A 19,282-nucleotide genomic window follows, 5' to 3' on the forward strand; every position below is an offset into this window, starting at 1 on the left:
ATTTGCCAAAGTGCCATTACTAACTTTGCTATTTATGAATAGGTATTTTAAAACTGCAGAAAAATCGCGTAAAAATTGATATATCTTAAATTATGCCTTTATTAATAAAATAACCTTATAACAAAATACAAGAACTATGTTCCATAAATACACAGGGTAAGGAATTTAAAAATCAATAAAATGGAGAAACTTTAAATAAAAACATATCAAAAACACCCTGTGACAATAATCCAATTAAGCATTATAATTTAGGTTTAGAACCAAAGTTCTTATTTCTAAGTACTGGAAATTACCAGAAATATCACAATCAAGTGCCCTTACATCCTTCTAATCTCTATTTCGTCTTATTTCTAGAGAAGTTAAGTCCATTTGACTAGTGGAAAAAACTTTGAAGTTTATGTTCTTAGAATAGAAAGCTGATTAGGTTTTATTACTACGTAAACTAAATAAAATAATGTATAAGTTAAAAAGTTCTCTCGACTTAATTTCTTTCCATTCTAAGGACATAATAGATGTGTCAGCAAAGTTTATAATAATTTCTCCTGAAGTTTATTCTGGCTACCATTAACTGGTATTTCAATCTAAACAAATACGCGTTTCATGGAATATTTATGTGAATATGATACTACAACACAACATTCAGTCAATTGAACGTAAACAGTCAGAAATCGGCAGTTACCCCATTATTTGTAACATTTACAAAACAATACCTGACCGAATGATTTATTTTACTAACAGTGTAAGCATAAATGCAAACCATAAAGTCGATTTAAAATCATTTTCGTGCACACACTATAACGACCTCGAATGATGACATTCAGAGCTCGCTTCGTGTTTATCTCACACGCTAGGAAGCAATAATCTTTAATAATAGTTCAAAAATCTGCACATTCTCAATAAAAAAAGTTATCGCATCTACGAAATATGTTAATGCTTCGCCTAAACAACCATTACTATTCTTATTCGGGTTGTAAAATCCAGTTTGCTTGTAATAACGATATTAGAAAATATAGATAGGTTTCAATCGTGCTGAAAAGCTTTTAAATCTGCTGCCTGTTGAATTTGCTCAGTTAATATGTATATAGAGGATTGATACCTCCTTTCATTGAACCTGTCTTTGTGCACGTTACTCTTGTGGCAAGGGGCCAATTAAATTACACGCATAACTACATCTGGCACATCGGTGGAAAGATTTCATATCACCAACAATCCATCATTCTTTTAAAGTCCTTCTCAATAAAAAGCATTTTTTATCGTTTCGAAGATTCCAACATCCATTCCATTCCTATGTAAAATTCTAAACTAAACAGCGGGAACTAGAATCTATCAGTTTGTCTTCTAACTAAACATACAATGAAGATCACCTAAACACACACATTTTGGTGGGCATTATTCAACCATCGCTTGCTTACATTTTCAGTTTCAGAATATCAATGAGTGATATTTATTTTTATCGTCCGTATTGTAGTTTTGAAACGATCAAAAACGATCTCCCTACACTCGCTCTATTTTACAATTAAAATCTTGTTTGTAGTTGCTTCTGGATGTTTAACATTTTCAATGGTCGTCGCATTTATTTCGTATACTTTCAAAGAACGCGTCAGTTTTAAAGCCTTGACCTTTTGTGTCTTATTTATACGGTTTTATATAGTTTTATGAATATAATAAGCTTCTTATCGCTTAATTAAATCATATGAAATGAAGTTATCGGTCCGGGCTGTTGGTTGAAACTACAGAATTGTAATATTTTGTCATTTATTGTTCAGGTCCTGCCTGCAGTCTATTTCGGTGTAGTCGTGGCCAACAACAGCTTCCGCCGCCATAAATCTCGGATAACGGGAACAGGGAACACGTCACAACATGTTAATACCCGAAGCTGGATATCGCCAGATTTTATGACCATCTTCTACGTACATTGCGAAAAACGTCTTCCGTCAGACAAAATATCATATTCTCATCAACAAACTAGAGATTTCTTTATGATAAAGTTCACAAAACTTCGAAACTAACTTTCGAATATAATCCTCAAAGAAACGAGCTAGATAGAGCAATCAATAAGATTAACTAGACAGGCGTCGACGTGTATTGAAATAAATTGCAACCACCAAAAGCAACAGCAAATATTTACAATGCAAACAAAGTGGATTTCGTAGCGTGATTTGCTTACAAGAATAGTATTGGGATTAGAATGCGCTTAGAGTGCGAGTCGAGGAAGTCAGATCTTTGAGCTGACCGGTTTATGAACATTAAGAATACTGATAGTAGCCGGTGAGGAAAAAAAAACTTGCTTGCCTGTAGCAGACGACTCATTAGCATAGCACCTGTGAGATAAAACGAAAAAAGAATGGCGTCCTTCGCGTCTGCGTTAATGCATGACCGTCAAGTCTAATGTTAACATGCTTCTAAACAATTGGTTTTAAAACTGACTCAACGAAATCCCACAAGCTAGCAACATTCGAGGGGCATTTACGTCGACACGGTAAGCCTAAGCACCCATTACAACGGAATTTAAGGGGATTATTTTGAAATTCGAGCCTCAGAAACACGAAAGGCGAAATATTATACTTTTACGAGAAATTCGTTTCTTTGTAAATAAAAAACTCATCAAGTTGCGCTGCCACTCACATTCGTCAGTGTTCACGTAGTGTATAGAATTGCATTATGAGACAAGTTTTCGTTTGCGGTGGAATTATAATGTAAAAAGTAAGAGTAGAATAATCTGTCTACTAGTAAACTCATGTTCACGAACAAATGCTCCCCTTGGAAACAAACTTTAGTTTTCATGGTTTCTTTTTTTTATATATAAAAACCATTGATTTGACGTAGGTGTTACATGGCTCTTACATTACGTGTGTATCTAATTCCTGTACTATTAAACGTAACAATTACGTGCACGATTTGAGCAGAAATAATTGATGTACGTATCATAAAAGCTACCGTAGTTTACGACGTGGTTACATGAAAATGAATAAATATTTAATAAAATTTGAGCGATCTGACAAGAAACATTCTATATAACTTCTTCGCACAAGTACCTACTGAATACTAATTAACTTATTTTATAGCAAAAAAGTACTTTACGAGTTCTGAGAAAAAGTGCGAGACTACGAGGTGGGTCTTTACGCTACGGTTATTCAAATCATTATGCGTAACCGCTATAACTCAGGTGTTGCAAACTAAAAATACAAATTACTTGATTACAGACATCTATCTAGCTTGTCGATAACGGTATTTGAGTTGTATATTACTTAAACCAACAACGTGTTACTTAAATTGCTTCGGACATCCAAATTTGCATAATATGGTCTACGCCGCAGAAAAGTTAGAGGGCAAATTATTTGCGTCTTTTTCTTTTTGTGGTGCCGCCGTCATTATGTTTTATATATTTCTGCCACAAACAATCCCTAAGGCAGATATCAGTCTAACTTAGTAATTCATTAGACGCCAGGCTTCGTCGCCAATCCAATCCTTATGAAAAAATCAATACTAGCCGACCGAAAATGCGAAACAAATTTCTCAGTTTCAAAGTTCAACATCATCTCACAGAAGCCTTTTCAAATGTGCCTCAAAATTTATGCACAATATGATTCTAATGACATTGAAATGTAAAATATCAAGTATCTAATTCAGAATATTCTAGATTTACATGTTGTGGCGGCACTGGTCCTCAGACTAGTCTGGCGTCAGACATAGGGAAAGAGGTCGTCGAATCTTTAGCAAATATTTATATGTATTTTGCCCTTGAGAGGACGGCGAGTCCTAAACTCATTGACCGAGAGCTTGCACACATGCGTTCCGACAAGCTCAAGATATTTCCATTTATAGAGCATTATTTTATGAAAACATGAAAAACAAAACCTAAGGGTACCTAGACATAGTATCGATTTACTTTATTTCGTTGACGACGCAGACATATTCAGTCGATGTATTTTTATCCGCTTAGGGAGTATTATTATTCAAGGCAGGATCCACCTAGACAGGACTTTTAGGCCCGTCTATTTTGGGCAAGGACGACACTCAATAGACTTCGTTAGCCGTACGAATTTTTATATTACACACCGCAATACAACCAATGCTCTTAAAGATACCAATAGGTAAAGAATTTTAGATAATTCACTTCGTAAAACTTAGACTAAAATTACCTACTCGTTTTGGAACCAGTCAGAACTTTAAGCTAATTTACGCATTTCATCTTGTTGTGACGTCAATACACAAGGAAAATGGCGGGAAAGGCGTTATGGCCGAAAACGTATTAATAACAACGTACACAAGAGTCAAGGACGATACTTCAATAGAGCACTTAGCTGTCGAGTTTACTAAGCTTTAATTTAGGTATCAGTGCATTGGACCGAGTTATCTATCAACTATATAGTTACGTCATGTGGATAACAATATGCGAGTTACGGCGACCACTCGCTGATCGTTGTCGAACGTTCAGATCTGTGATCTGTGTGCTCCAATTACCCCAACAGCAACATGCTTGGCATGTTTTGGCAACATTTTTGTGCGACCAAAGGCACGAAAACTCAATTTCCCAGTTTCAATAAAAACATCTAACTAATCTTACAGATCAATAATTTTGGCAATTACTTAGGGTATTATAATACCCTGACAGGAAGAAAATCTTACAGTGTATGTTAATATGAGACATACAATTTTAATGTTCCAAACATTTAATTATCGATGAGTCAGTCTGGAAGCTATGTAATGCAAAATAAATACGGCTGCTTTACTTTCTAAGGTGGGGACATATGACTCATGGGTTTATTGATAGTAACTGTAGCGATATGGGGCATCGGGGAAATTATTTCGACTTTGCAATTACTCGTCAGCGGTCAGTTCATTCAGTTACTTCAAGGTAGCCATAATGTATTTATTATGTGACCGACACGTGTCGGTTTACAGTATTTCTTATTTTACAACTTAGGGTTTATCGCAAGAAAAGGCATTAAACTTAACAATTTATAGCTGACGGATTATTGTACCTACCCAAAATCTGATAACAGAATACAATCAACATGTAACTACAAAAGTATCAAAATTACTTAGTTCAAACAACATTTAGCTATCCCTAGCGGACTAGAATTACTTGAATTGAAACATACGTTACGTTAAAAATAATACATGATTACTCACCATCTAGATGTCACGGCGTAATACTTACTTTCTACTTTCTCTCCTAAAACTGTTGTTTGGTACTTAATTGTCCCGAGTAAGAGGCACGGAGGGATAGGCACCTAGTGCTTTTAGTCTAATTTGTGGCAGTCTAATTGTGAGTAGGAAAATTAGTTTGGACCACATCATTGTCGGTATTCCAGTATTATCTTATCGGCTTCCTATGGTCTGGCGCGTCCAGATAACAGTTATCCCTGCGGAGTACATGGTGTGCGCGCCAGCACGCTCGCGACGCCTACGTACCCTATCCTAATGGACTGACTCGAAGCCTTAAAAATGTATAAGAGATTAAAGCTCACTTTTCATTCGTCCACGACGGTTTTCAATAATAAATACATTCACACAGCTTGTTACACTACATTTTAGAAATTAGAAGGCCTGACTTGCTACTGCGCCAAAAATAATAATTACTAATGACGGAATTAAACAATAACGGGAACCATAAACCCTGAGGTAACATAAACAAATAAAAACTTATTTCTGATCTCTCACTACGTACACAACATGCAATATTGAAGCGTTTTACACAGCCGACCTGCCGCCGACAGACAATACACACAACTATATATTATGTACATGTTAAACTACTGCCACAAATAATTATATTATGTATTATTACGTATATTATGTAAGTAAATAAAGGACACGACAGGGCGGGGATTAAGTATATAGAAAAAAAAATAGAGAAATATACAATAAACTCTATTTAAACATGAAATTTATTAAAGATTAAAAAACATACAATGTTTTGTTTTACACAAAATAAAATACCTGGAGGGTTATTGACGGGCGCCGGGGCGGCATTAGCTGAGGCGGGGCGCGCCCAGGCGCCCGCGGCAGATATACATAGTGCGACAGGTCCATATATAGTCCAATAATATAATACCATAGCATATGATAAAAAGTGTACACATATATGATACTGTCAAGCCAACTAAACTCACAAATAGTCATGTCGCGCTCTCGCGAATATAAAACTATGTTAAATCTTACAAAAATACTTATGTGACTAATTTGAAATGCACATATAGGATCTCGCTTTCCGTCTACAAAAATAATCTGAAATTGGAATGAAAATCTTTCTTAAGCATTCGGCCTGGGAACGATCACAAAAGTTACGGCGTTCACAACGTCCGTACACATCTTAATTATTTCTCTTCTGAGTCTTAAAGCTAACTGATAGAACCTGTCCGTTGAGCGTGTATCCATTGAGCGCCTGAATGGCCATAGCAGCCTCATCATACTCACGCATGTTCACAAATGCAAAACCTTTGTTTTTCTTTGTTTCTGGATCTTTGATCACCTTTATGGAATCAATGGCACCATATGGACCAAAGAGTTGCCATAGAGCCAGCTCCTCCGTGTCCTCACCAATGTTGTATACATACACTGTGGTCTGGTGGGGTGCAGGCGCCGCGCCCAGTAGCGGCACGGGGCTGGCGGGCGCGCCCAGCAGAGGCAGGGGCGTGTGGTTCGTGGCCGCCATGGGGTTGAACCGCTGCTGGCCCTTGTTGATGAACGGCAGCGCCTTGCCGGGCGACGGCAGCAGGGGCGGCGGGGAAGCCTGTGGGAAACCAGGAGCAAAGGCAGCCGGCCGCGCGCCGAACGCCGCGCTCAGGTTGGTGCCGTTGAACGCAGCGGGCGCGGTACCGTTGAACACAGCTGTGGCGCCGTTGTAGGCGAGCGGCGCAGCGCCCACCCCAACGCGGGGCGCCGGCCGTGGCGCATTCTTATTCGCATTTGGCTTGTTCGCGAACTTGACGACGATGGCGCCCGCCGCTGGTATCGGAGACTGTCCGTTCATGTGTTTTATCGCCTCCTCGGCCTGCGGCCGTGTCTCGTAGCAGACGAACCCGATGCCTTGTGACACTCGACTGTTCGTTATCACACCGAACTGACTGAATAAACTATTGAGACGTTCTAACGTCATGTCTGGAGGTAGATTGCTAATATAAAGGTTAGATTCTGTGTCAGGTTTATGGCTGACCTTATTTTCGGGGTTGAGTAGTGCGAATGACACTTTCAGAGTCTTGCCTTGCATGAGGAGGCCGTTGAACGCCGCCCGCGCCTTCTCGGCATCCTCGTGTTTCTCGTACTCGACGAAGCCGTAACCCCGGTTCGCTATGAGCTTGCAACTCTCTATCTTGCCCATGGCGGAAAAGAGCGCGTACATCATATCGCGCGTCATCAGTTCGGGGATGTAATTGACCATGAGTTTGGTCGGTGACACATTGTTGGCGTCGCCGCCGCCATTCTCCATTTCGTTTTTTATCATTGTTCTTTTATTGTAAAAACTACACTACAGAAACCAAAATACTAATAAAGCTCACACTATGAACAGTTGTTTACTTCATTTGCGACAAATATAACGAACAAAGAACGAACACAAAAAGTCCCAGTCACACTAAAATGCCACAGCGACGCCGGTTCACAAGTTCATCATCACACGAACGAGTTTGTTTTTGGAATGTTACCAGGTTTAGCCCTTTTTATTTGGCAACTAGAAATGCAACTTGTTGTTGGATAATTACATTTCACTTCATTTAATTCCGTTATTTGTCTAAGTTTTAACAGGAATTAATTAATTGGCACGTGTTTGGATATTTGGTTACTGTCAAATTAATAATTTTATAATTTTTTGATCGCGTGGCACATTTTTATGTTGTTGTCTATGACGTAAATTATATTAGCCGATGATGAAGAGTTGCAAAGCTGCAAAGGTTGCAAAATCATGAATCGAAATATAAAAATATTCATTAACCGCGATACATTATTGATCTTGTGAATCAATAAGCTCAGACTACGTACCTAAAGTAGGTAGTATTAAAAAAAACAGTTCTTAGTTAAAACAGCCTGGCTAAATCCAATGTTTTATATAAAAAGATTATTGAATTTGGACGGATATTTGAACAGAATAATTATTTTTGATATTACGAATTAATACTCGGTTAATAAAGGGTTAGAAAATCGTATCGATTCAACAAAATAAGAAAGCGTGTAATATCTTGAATAAGCCGTCCTATATTTTAAGATTCGAAGGTAGGATAATAATGTTCTATGGGATTAAAATGCTGTTCTTTACAATGGTTTTTTGTTGCAGTTATTTAAAAAAATCTATTGTCAAAATAAATGAGTCCATAAGTTTCTGATCTGCTAGCTATGTATTTCTGTACATCATCCATCATATTCTCTACATTTATCAATATATTGTACAGAGACCAAAAGTAGGAAACAAAATCCATAGATAAATTTTGTGCCAGCTGATGCAGCAAGCCACAGCTGTTTACTCTGTCAATGTCATCTTGTTGTTTGACACTGACAAGTGTCAATTACCAGTGTTGTTTTGTGCAGGGATTTTGCGTCATTTAATTCTTGAATTATAAGTTACATTAATACAAAACAAGGGTCTTGAGGACTGCAACCATGTTCCTAACAAATGTTCTACTTAAAAAGGCCAAGAGCAAGTCCGTCTAATTAACAAAACGTTTAATTAACAAAACATAACCTTTCTATGAAAGTATAGTCTTTCACTTAAACTATATTTATTCGATTTTCAGAATGATCATGGTCCTGATGGAGAGTGTGGTGTCTGGTCATCAATGTATAAAGATACGGGAGCGCCTGGCTGATAAGTTAGAGTTGATTCGTTTTGACCCTTACAGTAAGTTATCATTTCATTACAATAAACACTTTTGGTAAGGACTTACTCTGATGAACCAGAGAACATCGTTGGATCGAACGTATGATGCTATCTTCAGATGTAATGCAGTCGGAATGTAGGCAGTACTTGACCTTGATTCCCCATTTGACTCGTATAACCTAAAACAATTCCAGGTTTATGCATCCATACATATTGTATAAGGGGTGTACAGTTGTAATTGGATCTGAGGTTCATTTATTGTGCTGCGGGATTGTTTGAAAGAGTTACCGTGGCCCTGGTACATAAAAGGCCTATGAAGGAACATGATAGATTTTTAGTCAGTAACAGTCTGACACTCCCTCACTGCTGCTAACCCACAGCTGGAGGGCTCATTTGATGATATTTGCCATCATTAAAAAAAATGTTCATTGTTTTTTTTCTGAATTATTTCTATATCTTATCTGTATCTGTAAAACTAATAAATAAAAAAATAGGTTTTCTGTAAGAGTGCTGTATATATATAGCACTACAGGTTCGCTAGATCTATCTCCTCTCCTTAATATATTAAAATGTAACCTTCATTTTATATCTACAGTCAACCTGCCCAACCATTCATGCAGTTTCTATTATTTTTCCCATCCCATTATTGGGCACGGCAACTGTTCCCATACAAGGAGATAAGCCAGGAAATATTAGTGCACAAGCATTTGTGCAGATGCAGCTGCACTTACTATTCCTTCACTCTCAAAGCCTGATGACACAGCAATCCAACACAACCGGACACAGACCAGGTGCAAGACTGACATTTACATGCTGTTGTGGAGGTTCTAAATCCACTAGCGATTTCCACCTGCCCCGGGAGTTGAACCTGAGACCACTGCAGCCACTCTATGTTCCATATAATTCTAATTTTCATTGCTAAAATAAGGACACAGTGATGAAGGATAATGGAATAGTATAAAGTGGTAAATAAGATATTATAGTATTTCATAAACATTTGTGCCAGCTTTTTGGAACTTGAGTGTTTAGTTTTCAACGGTACTTGATCATCGTGGAGGTGATTTCAGACTTTATAGTCCAGCGAGTAGACCATTTTTAACCCAGTTGTATGCCAGAGCATAGATATGCACAAGATGCATTCAATTTTCTTTTGTCTTGTTTGTATTTGTACCAGCATTCAAGCAGTTAAGAGACTGAAAATTAAAATCAAATAGTAACCAGGCCATAAAATATTTTTCAGATATGTACTTTATAATTTTTTTCTCTTTACTTGTTTCAGTTCAACAAGATAGTTTGTACAGGGAAAGGAAAAAGATCAGGAGCCTCAAGTCTTCATAGGTGAATAACGGTTTATTATTTCTGTAGATATTAGGGTTAAAATAATATACAACATGTTTTAAATGTTTTAATTTAGTTATTGTACTTTAAACAATAAACAAATCTTTGGATATAATGTGTTTCACTATAATTACTAGAAAATTATGAAACATCTGTTAAGTACTGCGTGTCACAATTTGCTACCAAATTTAATTTTACAGAGCAGAGTCTAATATATGTTCAATATAATGAGTTTAGAATATATGCTTTACTTCCCAAGTTCTTACGGCTAAGTCCGATACGGTATGCAATTGAAAAATTTCAAAATTACAGTGCTTCTTTTGTCCAATGTGCCTTATTCAGACAAAAAGTGCTAATAGTGCTAATTAAAATAAAGTTACAACATAAAACACCTAATAATTTTAATCATTTCGCCTCTACCACGTAGGACCCAGCCCAGATAAATCTAATTCTAATAAAAATTTCAAAAGAGAATTCTCAATTTATATAATATAGGCCAAATATTGATTAATAGATATATTTCTTATATCACAATACAAGAACTAAATATTTTAAAATTTCGTTTACAATAAGTAATAATTAAAATGAAATTTTTCTACATTTTCATACTTTTAATATATTATGAATAATTTGATTATTCTCAATTTTCAATAAAGTGCAATTCCGATAATTTAGCAACATCCTTTTTCCAATAAATGTAAATATTATTTTCCAATCAATAAACATTTCAAACACTTATGAATTACTCTCACTGTATTCTTTAAATCTATGTCGAATCTTACTAGAAGGTTAAATATTTATGACTTACATTCTTAATACCTTTCAAGGCATGGGCATGCCATGCATATGTGTTCTAATACTGTGGCCAACGACGCCGCAACAATGATATTATAGAAAATAATATAATTTTAATGAAATTGACTAGAATGTAACATTAATGTACTTAGGCACCTAAAAGAATCTCTTCTTTATTATTAAAAATTCCAATAATTGAATACATTAGATATAAATTTTGTTTTTTAATTAAAATATTTACATATACAGAAGAAATAATTTTTGAAAATTTAATATTGACATCAAAAGAGTCCTTAATTGATTTAAAATCAAATTAAAACTTACGATCTACTTATAATAAATGTACAATATGAGGAAACTCTTTGGCTTACGATAGTTACAAGTAAGAATTAAGTTTAAAAAGATTTGAAGTTATAGGAAGTTGGTCCTCTAATGACACTATGTATTGATAGTTATATAAATATTAAATGGAATGATATTAATTTAGTTTCTGTAGATATAGATGCACCTACTATAATTTATTATTATTCTATGACTGCAGAATGCTCTAGCCTTACTGATCAGAACTATTACTTATGGTGAATATTCTTATATTTAATGAATTGAGACAAAATGAGCCACGGAGTAGCATATAAAGTTACATAGGGAAGACAAGACATAAGCACGAAAGCACTTCAACTGTCCCACTTGCTTCCATGTATTCTCTGTTACAGAATTACTCACAAAGATCTCTTTGTATGAATATTATTTTATTACATTCTTAATCTAGCGATCCAGATTAATATTTTTAAGTTTATTGAACAATCGAAATAAGTATGATTGATCCCATATCAACAATTCGAATTAAATAAGTATGCAGTTTTAAAAGTTCACAATAAATTGTCATGGAATACACAAGAATAGATTAATTATAAAATGTATTAATTAATATACAATTGGAAAGTATTTTTGAATATTAGAAGTAAAGATTAATAAAAAGTACTTGAAAGACTAGATGATCACTGAAAAAAATAGTCATATATAATTATAATATAACATTAACCACCTGAATATATAATTTAAAATTACATTATATTGATTATAATTAAATCTTTTCAGTATTTTCTTAGAACGATTATTTTGCTCAGTTCAATTTCTAGTTATCTGTTAGGTACTCTAACCAACTAATCTGTAAGTTTTATTGTTTATTTAGAATATTTCTACATAATCGTATTGTATACCCGTATATGTAATTATCTGGATACACGAATACTGACAATTTGATATTTTCTATCAATCTGAAACTGATGCGAACTCCGCGTTCTGAATATTCGAAGTTCCCAGATTTTCTTTTACATAAATTGTCAGCTAAGTATTCTTCTTAACATACAAAGATAACTTACATAGTAACTTAGAAATATAATTTATTAATTTCGAAAGGCCGAACAATCACTTCAATTTTTTTTGTCGTTAATTTTAATCGTTCCAATTTTTCGATATACATAATTAATAGATAAAATACAGCTACCAACTCGGTCCAAAATGGCCTTGTCAACAATTCCATTGGTCTGAGACCATAACACCCTTTTTCCATATTTCTATCCACAAATAGATAAATACATTAATAACAGAATAAAACAATTATAATAATATCTTAATATAATTAAACAGCACATATTAAGAATTTCAATAAAATTATTGGCGTTCCCGCCAATTGCGCCGCCATTTTTTTAAAACAATACATACTTTTTGTAACATATTTTTGAAAAATAATTTAATAGAGCTTATAATAATTGTATCTACCGATTCTAACGTTAAAATATTGAATTGAATAGTTTTTAGTCTAGAGAGATCACTGATTCACTCACTTTTCAAGTCATTCGCTCTAACAGAGGAGCAATGTCGGGATACTTTCATGCAAAGAACTCCGTTTTTGTTGTCATGTCGAACTCGGACTCCTCCATCTTGTACATCTCGATCAGCTAAACAATAAAATAAAATACTTAGCTTGAAAAAATAATAAATAGTAAACAAAATTCAAAATAAACTTTCCTACTCAAGTATGCCGTGTAGCGACGGCTATGCCGTGTAGCGACGGCTTAAGGGTGCGTCCACATCTGGCGAATGCGCCGCGAATGCGCAGCACGCGAGCCGATCGCGAGCTGTCCGCGAGCTGCGCGCGTGCATTCTTGTTCGTGCGCCGCTTCTGCTTGGCCCGCGCTTGCTCGCGCGCGACCTAAGCGCCGCACGCGAGCGGCGCGCAGGCGGCGCGCGACGTCTGCCATCTTCGATAGTACTGAGCCAATATACGGAACTGTAAGGGCGAGAACTGATTGCGCGCAGATCGCGCGCCGCTCGCGCGCTCTATACGAGCCTTGCGTGAGTTGCGCTAAAGAGGCGCACCGAACTATTGCAGTGACTGCACGCGCGCAGCTCGCGGACAGCTCGCGATCGGCTCGCGTGCTGCGCATTCGCGGCGCATTCGCCAGATGTGGACGCACCCTAAGAATACATATGTCGCTACCCCTTCTTCCAGTGGGTGTCGTAGAAGGCGACTAATGGAGTAAAAATGCACCGAACACCAGGGCGAGAGAAGGAAAACTCGGAAAAAACCCTCTATCAACCCGTCTGGCCAGCGTGATAGCAGTAGGCTAAATTCCTCATGTGCAGAACAAAAAAGCCACGGCCCCTAGTTCCCGGCAGTCCCGCTATTCCCGGTCATGGTGGCGACCGTGGTTACGGCGGGGCAGGGGGTGCGAAGAATCTCCGGGTTACGGGAGGCCACCAAACAAAACTGACTCTGGCGACGTACAACGGCCGCACGCTACGGCTTGACTCGCATCTGGCGCAACTCGAGGTGGAACTTGGGAAGATTAGGTGGCACATATTAGGGTTATGTGAAGTTCGAAGAGAGGGGGAGGACACCATAACCCTCGAATCAGGTCACCTAATGTACTTCCGAGAGGGAGACCAACAATCCCAAGGTGGCGTTGGGTTTCTGGTTAATAAGTCCCTAACTGATAACGTTGTGGAGGTGTCTAGTGTGTCGAACAGGGTAGCGTACCTTATCATAAAGCTCACCGACAGGTATAGCCTCAAGGTAATGCAAGTGTACGCACCGACCTCGACACATTCAGACGATGAAGTGGAGGATATGTTTGATGATATATCAAGGGCCCTCCACTTCACTACAAAGACCCATTACACCGTTGTCATGGGGGACTTTAACGCTAAAGTGGGAGTACAGATTTGCGGCGAATCGGCAGTAGGATCCCATGGATTTGGAAGCAGGAATCATAGGGGGCAAATGCTCGTCAACTTCCTCGAACGCGAGGGGCTGTTTTTGATGAACTCCTTTTTCAAAAAGCAGCCCCAAAGGAAGTGGACGTGGCAAAGCCCCGACACTATGACTTAAAATGAGATTGACTTCATCATGACGAACAAGAAGCACATATTCAGAGACGTCTCCGTGATCAACCGGTTTAACACCGGGAGCGATCACCGACTTGTCCGAGGCTCTCTGAATATCAACTTCAAGGCCGAACGTTTCCGTCTGATGAAGGCCAGGCTCCGACCAACACTGCTCCAAACCATGACAGGATCTGAAACGTTCCAGTCAAATTTGGAGAACCGATTTGCCGCCGTGAAAACCACAGCAGACGTTAACCAGAACCACGAATATGTGGTTCGGATCCTCAGGGAGGAAGGTTCGAGATTCTGTAACATGCAGCGTAATGGCAAGAAATCAAAGCTTTCGGAAGAGACATTAGGGCTTATGAAGAAACGACGTGAAAACCCGCCTGTCACTTCGTCAGCTAAGCGGGCTCTAAACCAAGAGATCAACAAGCACGTACGACGCGACCTCCGGTGCTCCAATACTCTTGACATTGAAAGAGCAATTGAGCTGAATCGGGGGTCAAAGGTGTTCGTACAATCTCTTGGAAGAAGCCACTTGACGAAGCTGACCACAACAAGTGGAGAAGTAGTTTCTTCGGTACCGGCAGTCCTTTCGGAAGTGGAAAATTTCTATGGCCGGTTATACGCATCGCATGCATCTCGACCTGATCCCGGAAATGAGGATTCTAGAGCCACATTAACACGCCATTTCACCGAAGACCTGCCAGAAGTCAGCAGTGGCGAAATCGAGATCGCTCTGAGACAGCTCAAAAATGGAAAAGCCCCTGGCGAGGATGGCATTACAACAGAGCTATTAAAAGCGGGAGGTAAGCCCGTACTGGGGGAGCTCCAGAAGCTTTTTAATGCCGTCCTTTTCGAAGGGAGAACTCCAAAGGCGTGGAGTAGGAGTGTTGTCGTCCTGTTCTTCAAAAAGGGAGACAAAACCCAGCTGAAGAACTATCGACCCATTTCCCTCCTAAGCCACGTATATAAGCTGATCTCAAGAGTGATCACGAACCGACTTGCGCGGAGACTCGACGAATTCCAACCACCGGAGCAGGCTGGGTTTCGGAGCGGATACGGCACCATAGACCACATCCACACAGTGCGGCAGATTATACAGAAGACCGAAGAGTATAATCAGCCCCTGTGTCTAGCATTTGTGGACTATGAGAAGGCCTTTGACTCGGTTGAAATCTGGTCTGTTTTGGAGTCCCTGCAGCGTTGTCAAGTAGATTGGCGATACATCCAAGTGATGAGATGTCTCTACGAAGCCGCTACAATGTCGGTCCAAGTACAGAATCAGCAAACAAGGCCCATACCGTTGCATCGAGGAGTGAGACAAGGGGATGTTATTTCCCCGAAACTGTTCACTAATGCAATGGAGGATATGTTCAAGACGCTGAACTGGAAAGGACGCGGCATCAACATCAATGGCGAACACATCTCTCACTTGCGATTTGCTGACGATAGCGTCATCATGGCGGAAACGCTGCAGGACCTACAACAGATGCTGAACGACCTGGCTGAATCTTCTCTACGCATCGGCCTACGGATGAACTTGGACAAAACCAAGGTCATGTTCAATGAACATGTTCTACCGGAACCGATTGCGATACACGGCGCCGTTCTCGAAGTTGTTCGGAAATATGTATACCTCGGGCAGACATTGCAGTTAGGTAGAAACAACTTTGAGGACGAGGTGATTAGGAGAATTCAGTTGGGTTGGGCTGCATTTGGGAAGCTACGTCGAGTCCTAACATCGTCGATCCCACAGTGCCTAAAGACAAAAGTCTTCAATCAGTGCGTCCTACCTGTCATGACTTACGGAGCCGAAACGTGGACACTGACGGTACGGCTGGTCCACAAGTTTAAAGTCGCTCAGCGGGCTATGGAAAGAGCTATGCTTGGCATTTCTCTGAGGGATCGCATCAGAAATGAGGTAATCCGTCAGAGAACCAAAGTCATCGACATAGCCCACCGAATCAGCAAGCTGAAGTGGCAGTGGGCTGGCCATACTAGCCGAAGAACCGATAACCGTTGGGGTAAACGAGTTCTAGAGTGGAGACCACGCCTCGGCAAACGTAGTGTAGGACGTCCTCAGGCACGGTGGAGTGATGACTTGCGCAAGACGGCTGGCAGGAGCTGGATGCGAGAAGCCGAAAATCGATCTCAGTGGCGTGCACTTGGAGAGGCCTATGTCCAGCAGTGGACTGCTATAGGCTGATGATGACTCAAGTATAGTTCGCGCCACAAAGCTTGAAGTCAGTCTAATTTGACGCCTCACGCATGCGCAGAATTGTTTTCCTCATATTCTTTTTGACTAATGTGAAGTCGTCAAATCATCGGCAAACAAAACTAAAAAAGAACGTGTGCTTTCTCAAAACCGCAAAAAAAATCAGTACTTTATTTCTCTCTATAAGTACTAATGTGATAAAAATGATTTAAAAAATTGTTTGTGCTCCGAAATGTGCTCAGAAACTATTGAACCAATAAAAAAAAACATCTCGCCCCCCTGCGGCAGTAATTCCCCCAGGACGCGAGTAAAACCACGGGGAAACGGCTAGTGTGTTATACTTACGTTATCAATGTCCTTAGACAGCTCCTCCATCTGCTTATCATGGGTCACCTTCAGCTTTTCCTTCTCACGGTTCTGCTTGATGGTCTGAGTCTGGAAAGTTCCACGTAATAGTATTTTAATATGAGTAACAGAATGATATAATTTTTATTCAAAGAATGAAAGGCCTGAATGACTGACTATAACGTGAAGGATTTTCATAAGTAACAGATCACATTTACATAAGAGTTGTGCTTTCCGATGTAAGTTCAGTAGACCCACGACTAGGCATTTCAAATTGGATCTACCTGGTGAAATGTCTATCGAAAGATCTTTAGATCAAATAAATATTTTTTACAAAATCAAGAAGCTACATGCAAACAAATGTAAACACGACATTCTTTAGTGTAACCATTATTTTGTGGTCATTACAACAATACAAACACCCAAATTGAGGACCTCCTTTTTGGGAAGCATATTAAGAAAAAAAAAACTGCTCTAACCTTTCTCTCATCCAAGAACTTCTTGGTGTTATTCTGTTTTTTCTCTCGGAGACGCCTGTCCTTCTCCTGTTTGGTCTTCAAGGTCTTATCATTGGCGACCTCCTTGCTCGTCTCCATACTGATCTTGGCTTGGCGAGCATTCATTTCCTTAAGCTCCCTGGAAAGATGATTTGGTTATATTAGAGAATTTTATTTGCTAGTCTGACACCATACTTACCATGGGGTGCTGCCCTGGTAACGGGTTCGAGGAGGTCAGATAGGCAGTCGCTTCTTATCAAACACTGGTACTCAGTTGCATCGAAAGCCGTTCCTAACATAGTTGGGAAAAGGTCTCGGAAGATGATGGACACACTCACTACGCTGATCATAATATACGCTTTGCGAGGCCGGTACGTGGAGAGGTGACCATCTTGTCTTGACGAGTTCGAGTTTCGCAAGGCACGTTATATAAATTGGTAGGTCCCGGCTAACATTTTGAACATCTTTGCCAAGATAGTCAGAAGTTTGACACAAAGTCTTACCAAGGGTTGCTTAGGTAACTAATTGGGTTGAGGAGGTCAGATAGGCTGTTGTTCCAAGTAAAGCACTGGTACTCAGCTGTATTCAGTTAGACTGGAAGCCGATCCAAACTTTTATACGTTTATTTAATCACATGAATGTTATGTATTTTCAGTTTTCAGTTAGTCATCGCACAGCCATTAAAATAGTTTATAGCAATCAACACGCGAAAAATAAATCATATTTCTGAAACATTAAAGTTTACAGACGTCAATAGCAAAACTATTGGCAGTTTAAATGTTTATGATACTAAATAAATCTAAGAAAAGTGTTCAACTATTTACGTTAGGAGTTAATAGTTGAAATCAATTCAGTTTAACATGTTTTGAGGCAGATAGTTCAGAAATAGTTAGTTCCGCCTTAAGAATTATGTTTGGAATGTTGAGCTAAAACTATTGGATTTATTTACTACTTAGTTAGACTAATAAGTTATTCTTTTGCTAGAAAGTTCTTGAACGTCGTGGTGGCCTAGTGGGTAAAGGGCCAACCTCAAGTATGAGGGCGCAGGTTCGATCCCAGGTCAGGCAAGTACCAATGCAACTTTTCTAAGTTTGTATGTACTTTCTAAGTATATCTTAGACACCAATGACTGTGTTTCGGATGGCACGTTAAACTGTAGGTCCCGGCTGTCATTGAACATCCTTGGCAGTCGTTACGGGTAGTCGGAAGCCAGTAAGTCTGACACCAGTCTAACCAAGGGGTATCGGGTTGCCCGGGTAACTGGGTTGAGGAGGTCAGATAGGCAGTCGCTTCTTGTAAAGCACTGGTACTCAGCTGAATCCGGTTAGACTGGAAGCCGACCCCAACATAGTTGGGAAAAAGGCTCGGAGGAGGATGATTGCTAGAAAGTTCTTGTGGTAAATATTTTATGCCTAATTCTGACCTCTCATCTAGGTCTGTAGTGTTATTCTGACAAACGTACCTCTGATTTACTACAATCCAGTTGATAGGTAACACAACACTACTTGGTTACCAATTGTCAGACTCTGACCCACGGAAACTTATATTATTTCATTTATTAGGGGAAATAAACAGTAGCACATAAATACTTACAAACAATCCCAACAGATTGAATAAATGTGCATCCAACGCAAAATCTTCACTAGACCAAGCGTAGTAAAAGTTTCGAATGGGGAAATGGGTCATCATTCTTAGGTATAATATTATAGCACTTATTTTTCCATAATTCTACTAAACCTTAAGCAGTCGGCTTTGCAGCGTTCATCCATCTTTCCATATTTTTCTTACCTCTCATGTTTCAAGCTGCTTCATCTGCGCCAACTGGGTGGCTTCCATCATCTTCTTCAGCAGAACCCGTCGTTCTTCCATGTGGCTTACTCT

General features: G+C 38.9%; 3 protein-coding genes across 5 annotated transcripts in view; 1 reads left to right on the forward strand and 2 right to left on the reverse strand.

The window, feature by feature from the left end:
• Positions 1-5,876: 5,876 nt before the first annotated feature.
• Positions 5,877-7,853, reverse strand: LOC124636228 (ELAV-like protein 1). The gene has a single exon (XM_047172202.1). The coding sequence runs from the start codon at positions 7,448-7,450 to the stop codon at positions 6,320-6,322; it is 1,131 nt and encodes a 376-aa protein (XP_047028158.1). The 5' UTR covers positions 7,451-7,853; the 3' UTR covers positions 5,877-6,319.
• A 613-nt stretch (positions 7,854-8,466) lies between these two features.
• Positions 8,467-10,263, forward strand: LOC124636242 (39S ribosomal protein L33, mitochondrial). The gene is made up of 3 exons (XM_047172232.1): positions 8,467-8,639; positions 8,733-8,836; positions 10,095-10,263. The coding sequence occupies exons 1-3, from the start codon at positions 8,599-8,601 to the stop codon at positions 10,151-10,153; spliced, it is 204 nt and encodes a 67-aa protein (XP_047028188.1). The 5' UTR covers positions 8,467-8,598; the 3' UTR covers positions 10,154-10,263.
• The window catches only part of LOC124636241 (1-phosphatidylinositol 4,5-bisphosphate phosphodiesterase), an 87,935-nt gene continuing 78,860 nt past the window's right edge, over positions 10,208-19,282 (reverse strand). For all 3 annotated transcript variants that reach the window (XM_047172228.1, XM_047172230.1, XM_047172231.1), the window contains 3 exons: positions 17,384-17,540; positions 16,905-16,994; positions 10,208-12,909 (listed from right to left, as the gene is read on the reverse strand). In XM_047172228.1, coding sequence (XP_047028184.1) covers positions 12,841-12,909; positions 16,905-16,994; positions 17,384-17,540 — 316 coding nt within the window. In that variant the 3' untranslated portion in view covers positions 10,208-12,840. The remainder of the gene's footprint in view (positions 12,910-16,904; positions 16,995-17,383; positions 17,541-19,282) is intronic.

The sequence above is a fragment of the Helicoverpa zea genome, chromosome 14 (assembly GCF_022581195.2).
Source record: "Helicoverpa zea isolate HzStark_Cry1AcR chromosome 14, ilHelZeax1.1, whole genome shotgun sequence".
In the NCBI taxonomy this organism is placed as follows: domain Eukaryota; kingdom Metazoa; phylum Arthropoda; class Insecta; order Lepidoptera; family Noctuidae; genus Helicoverpa; species Helicoverpa zea.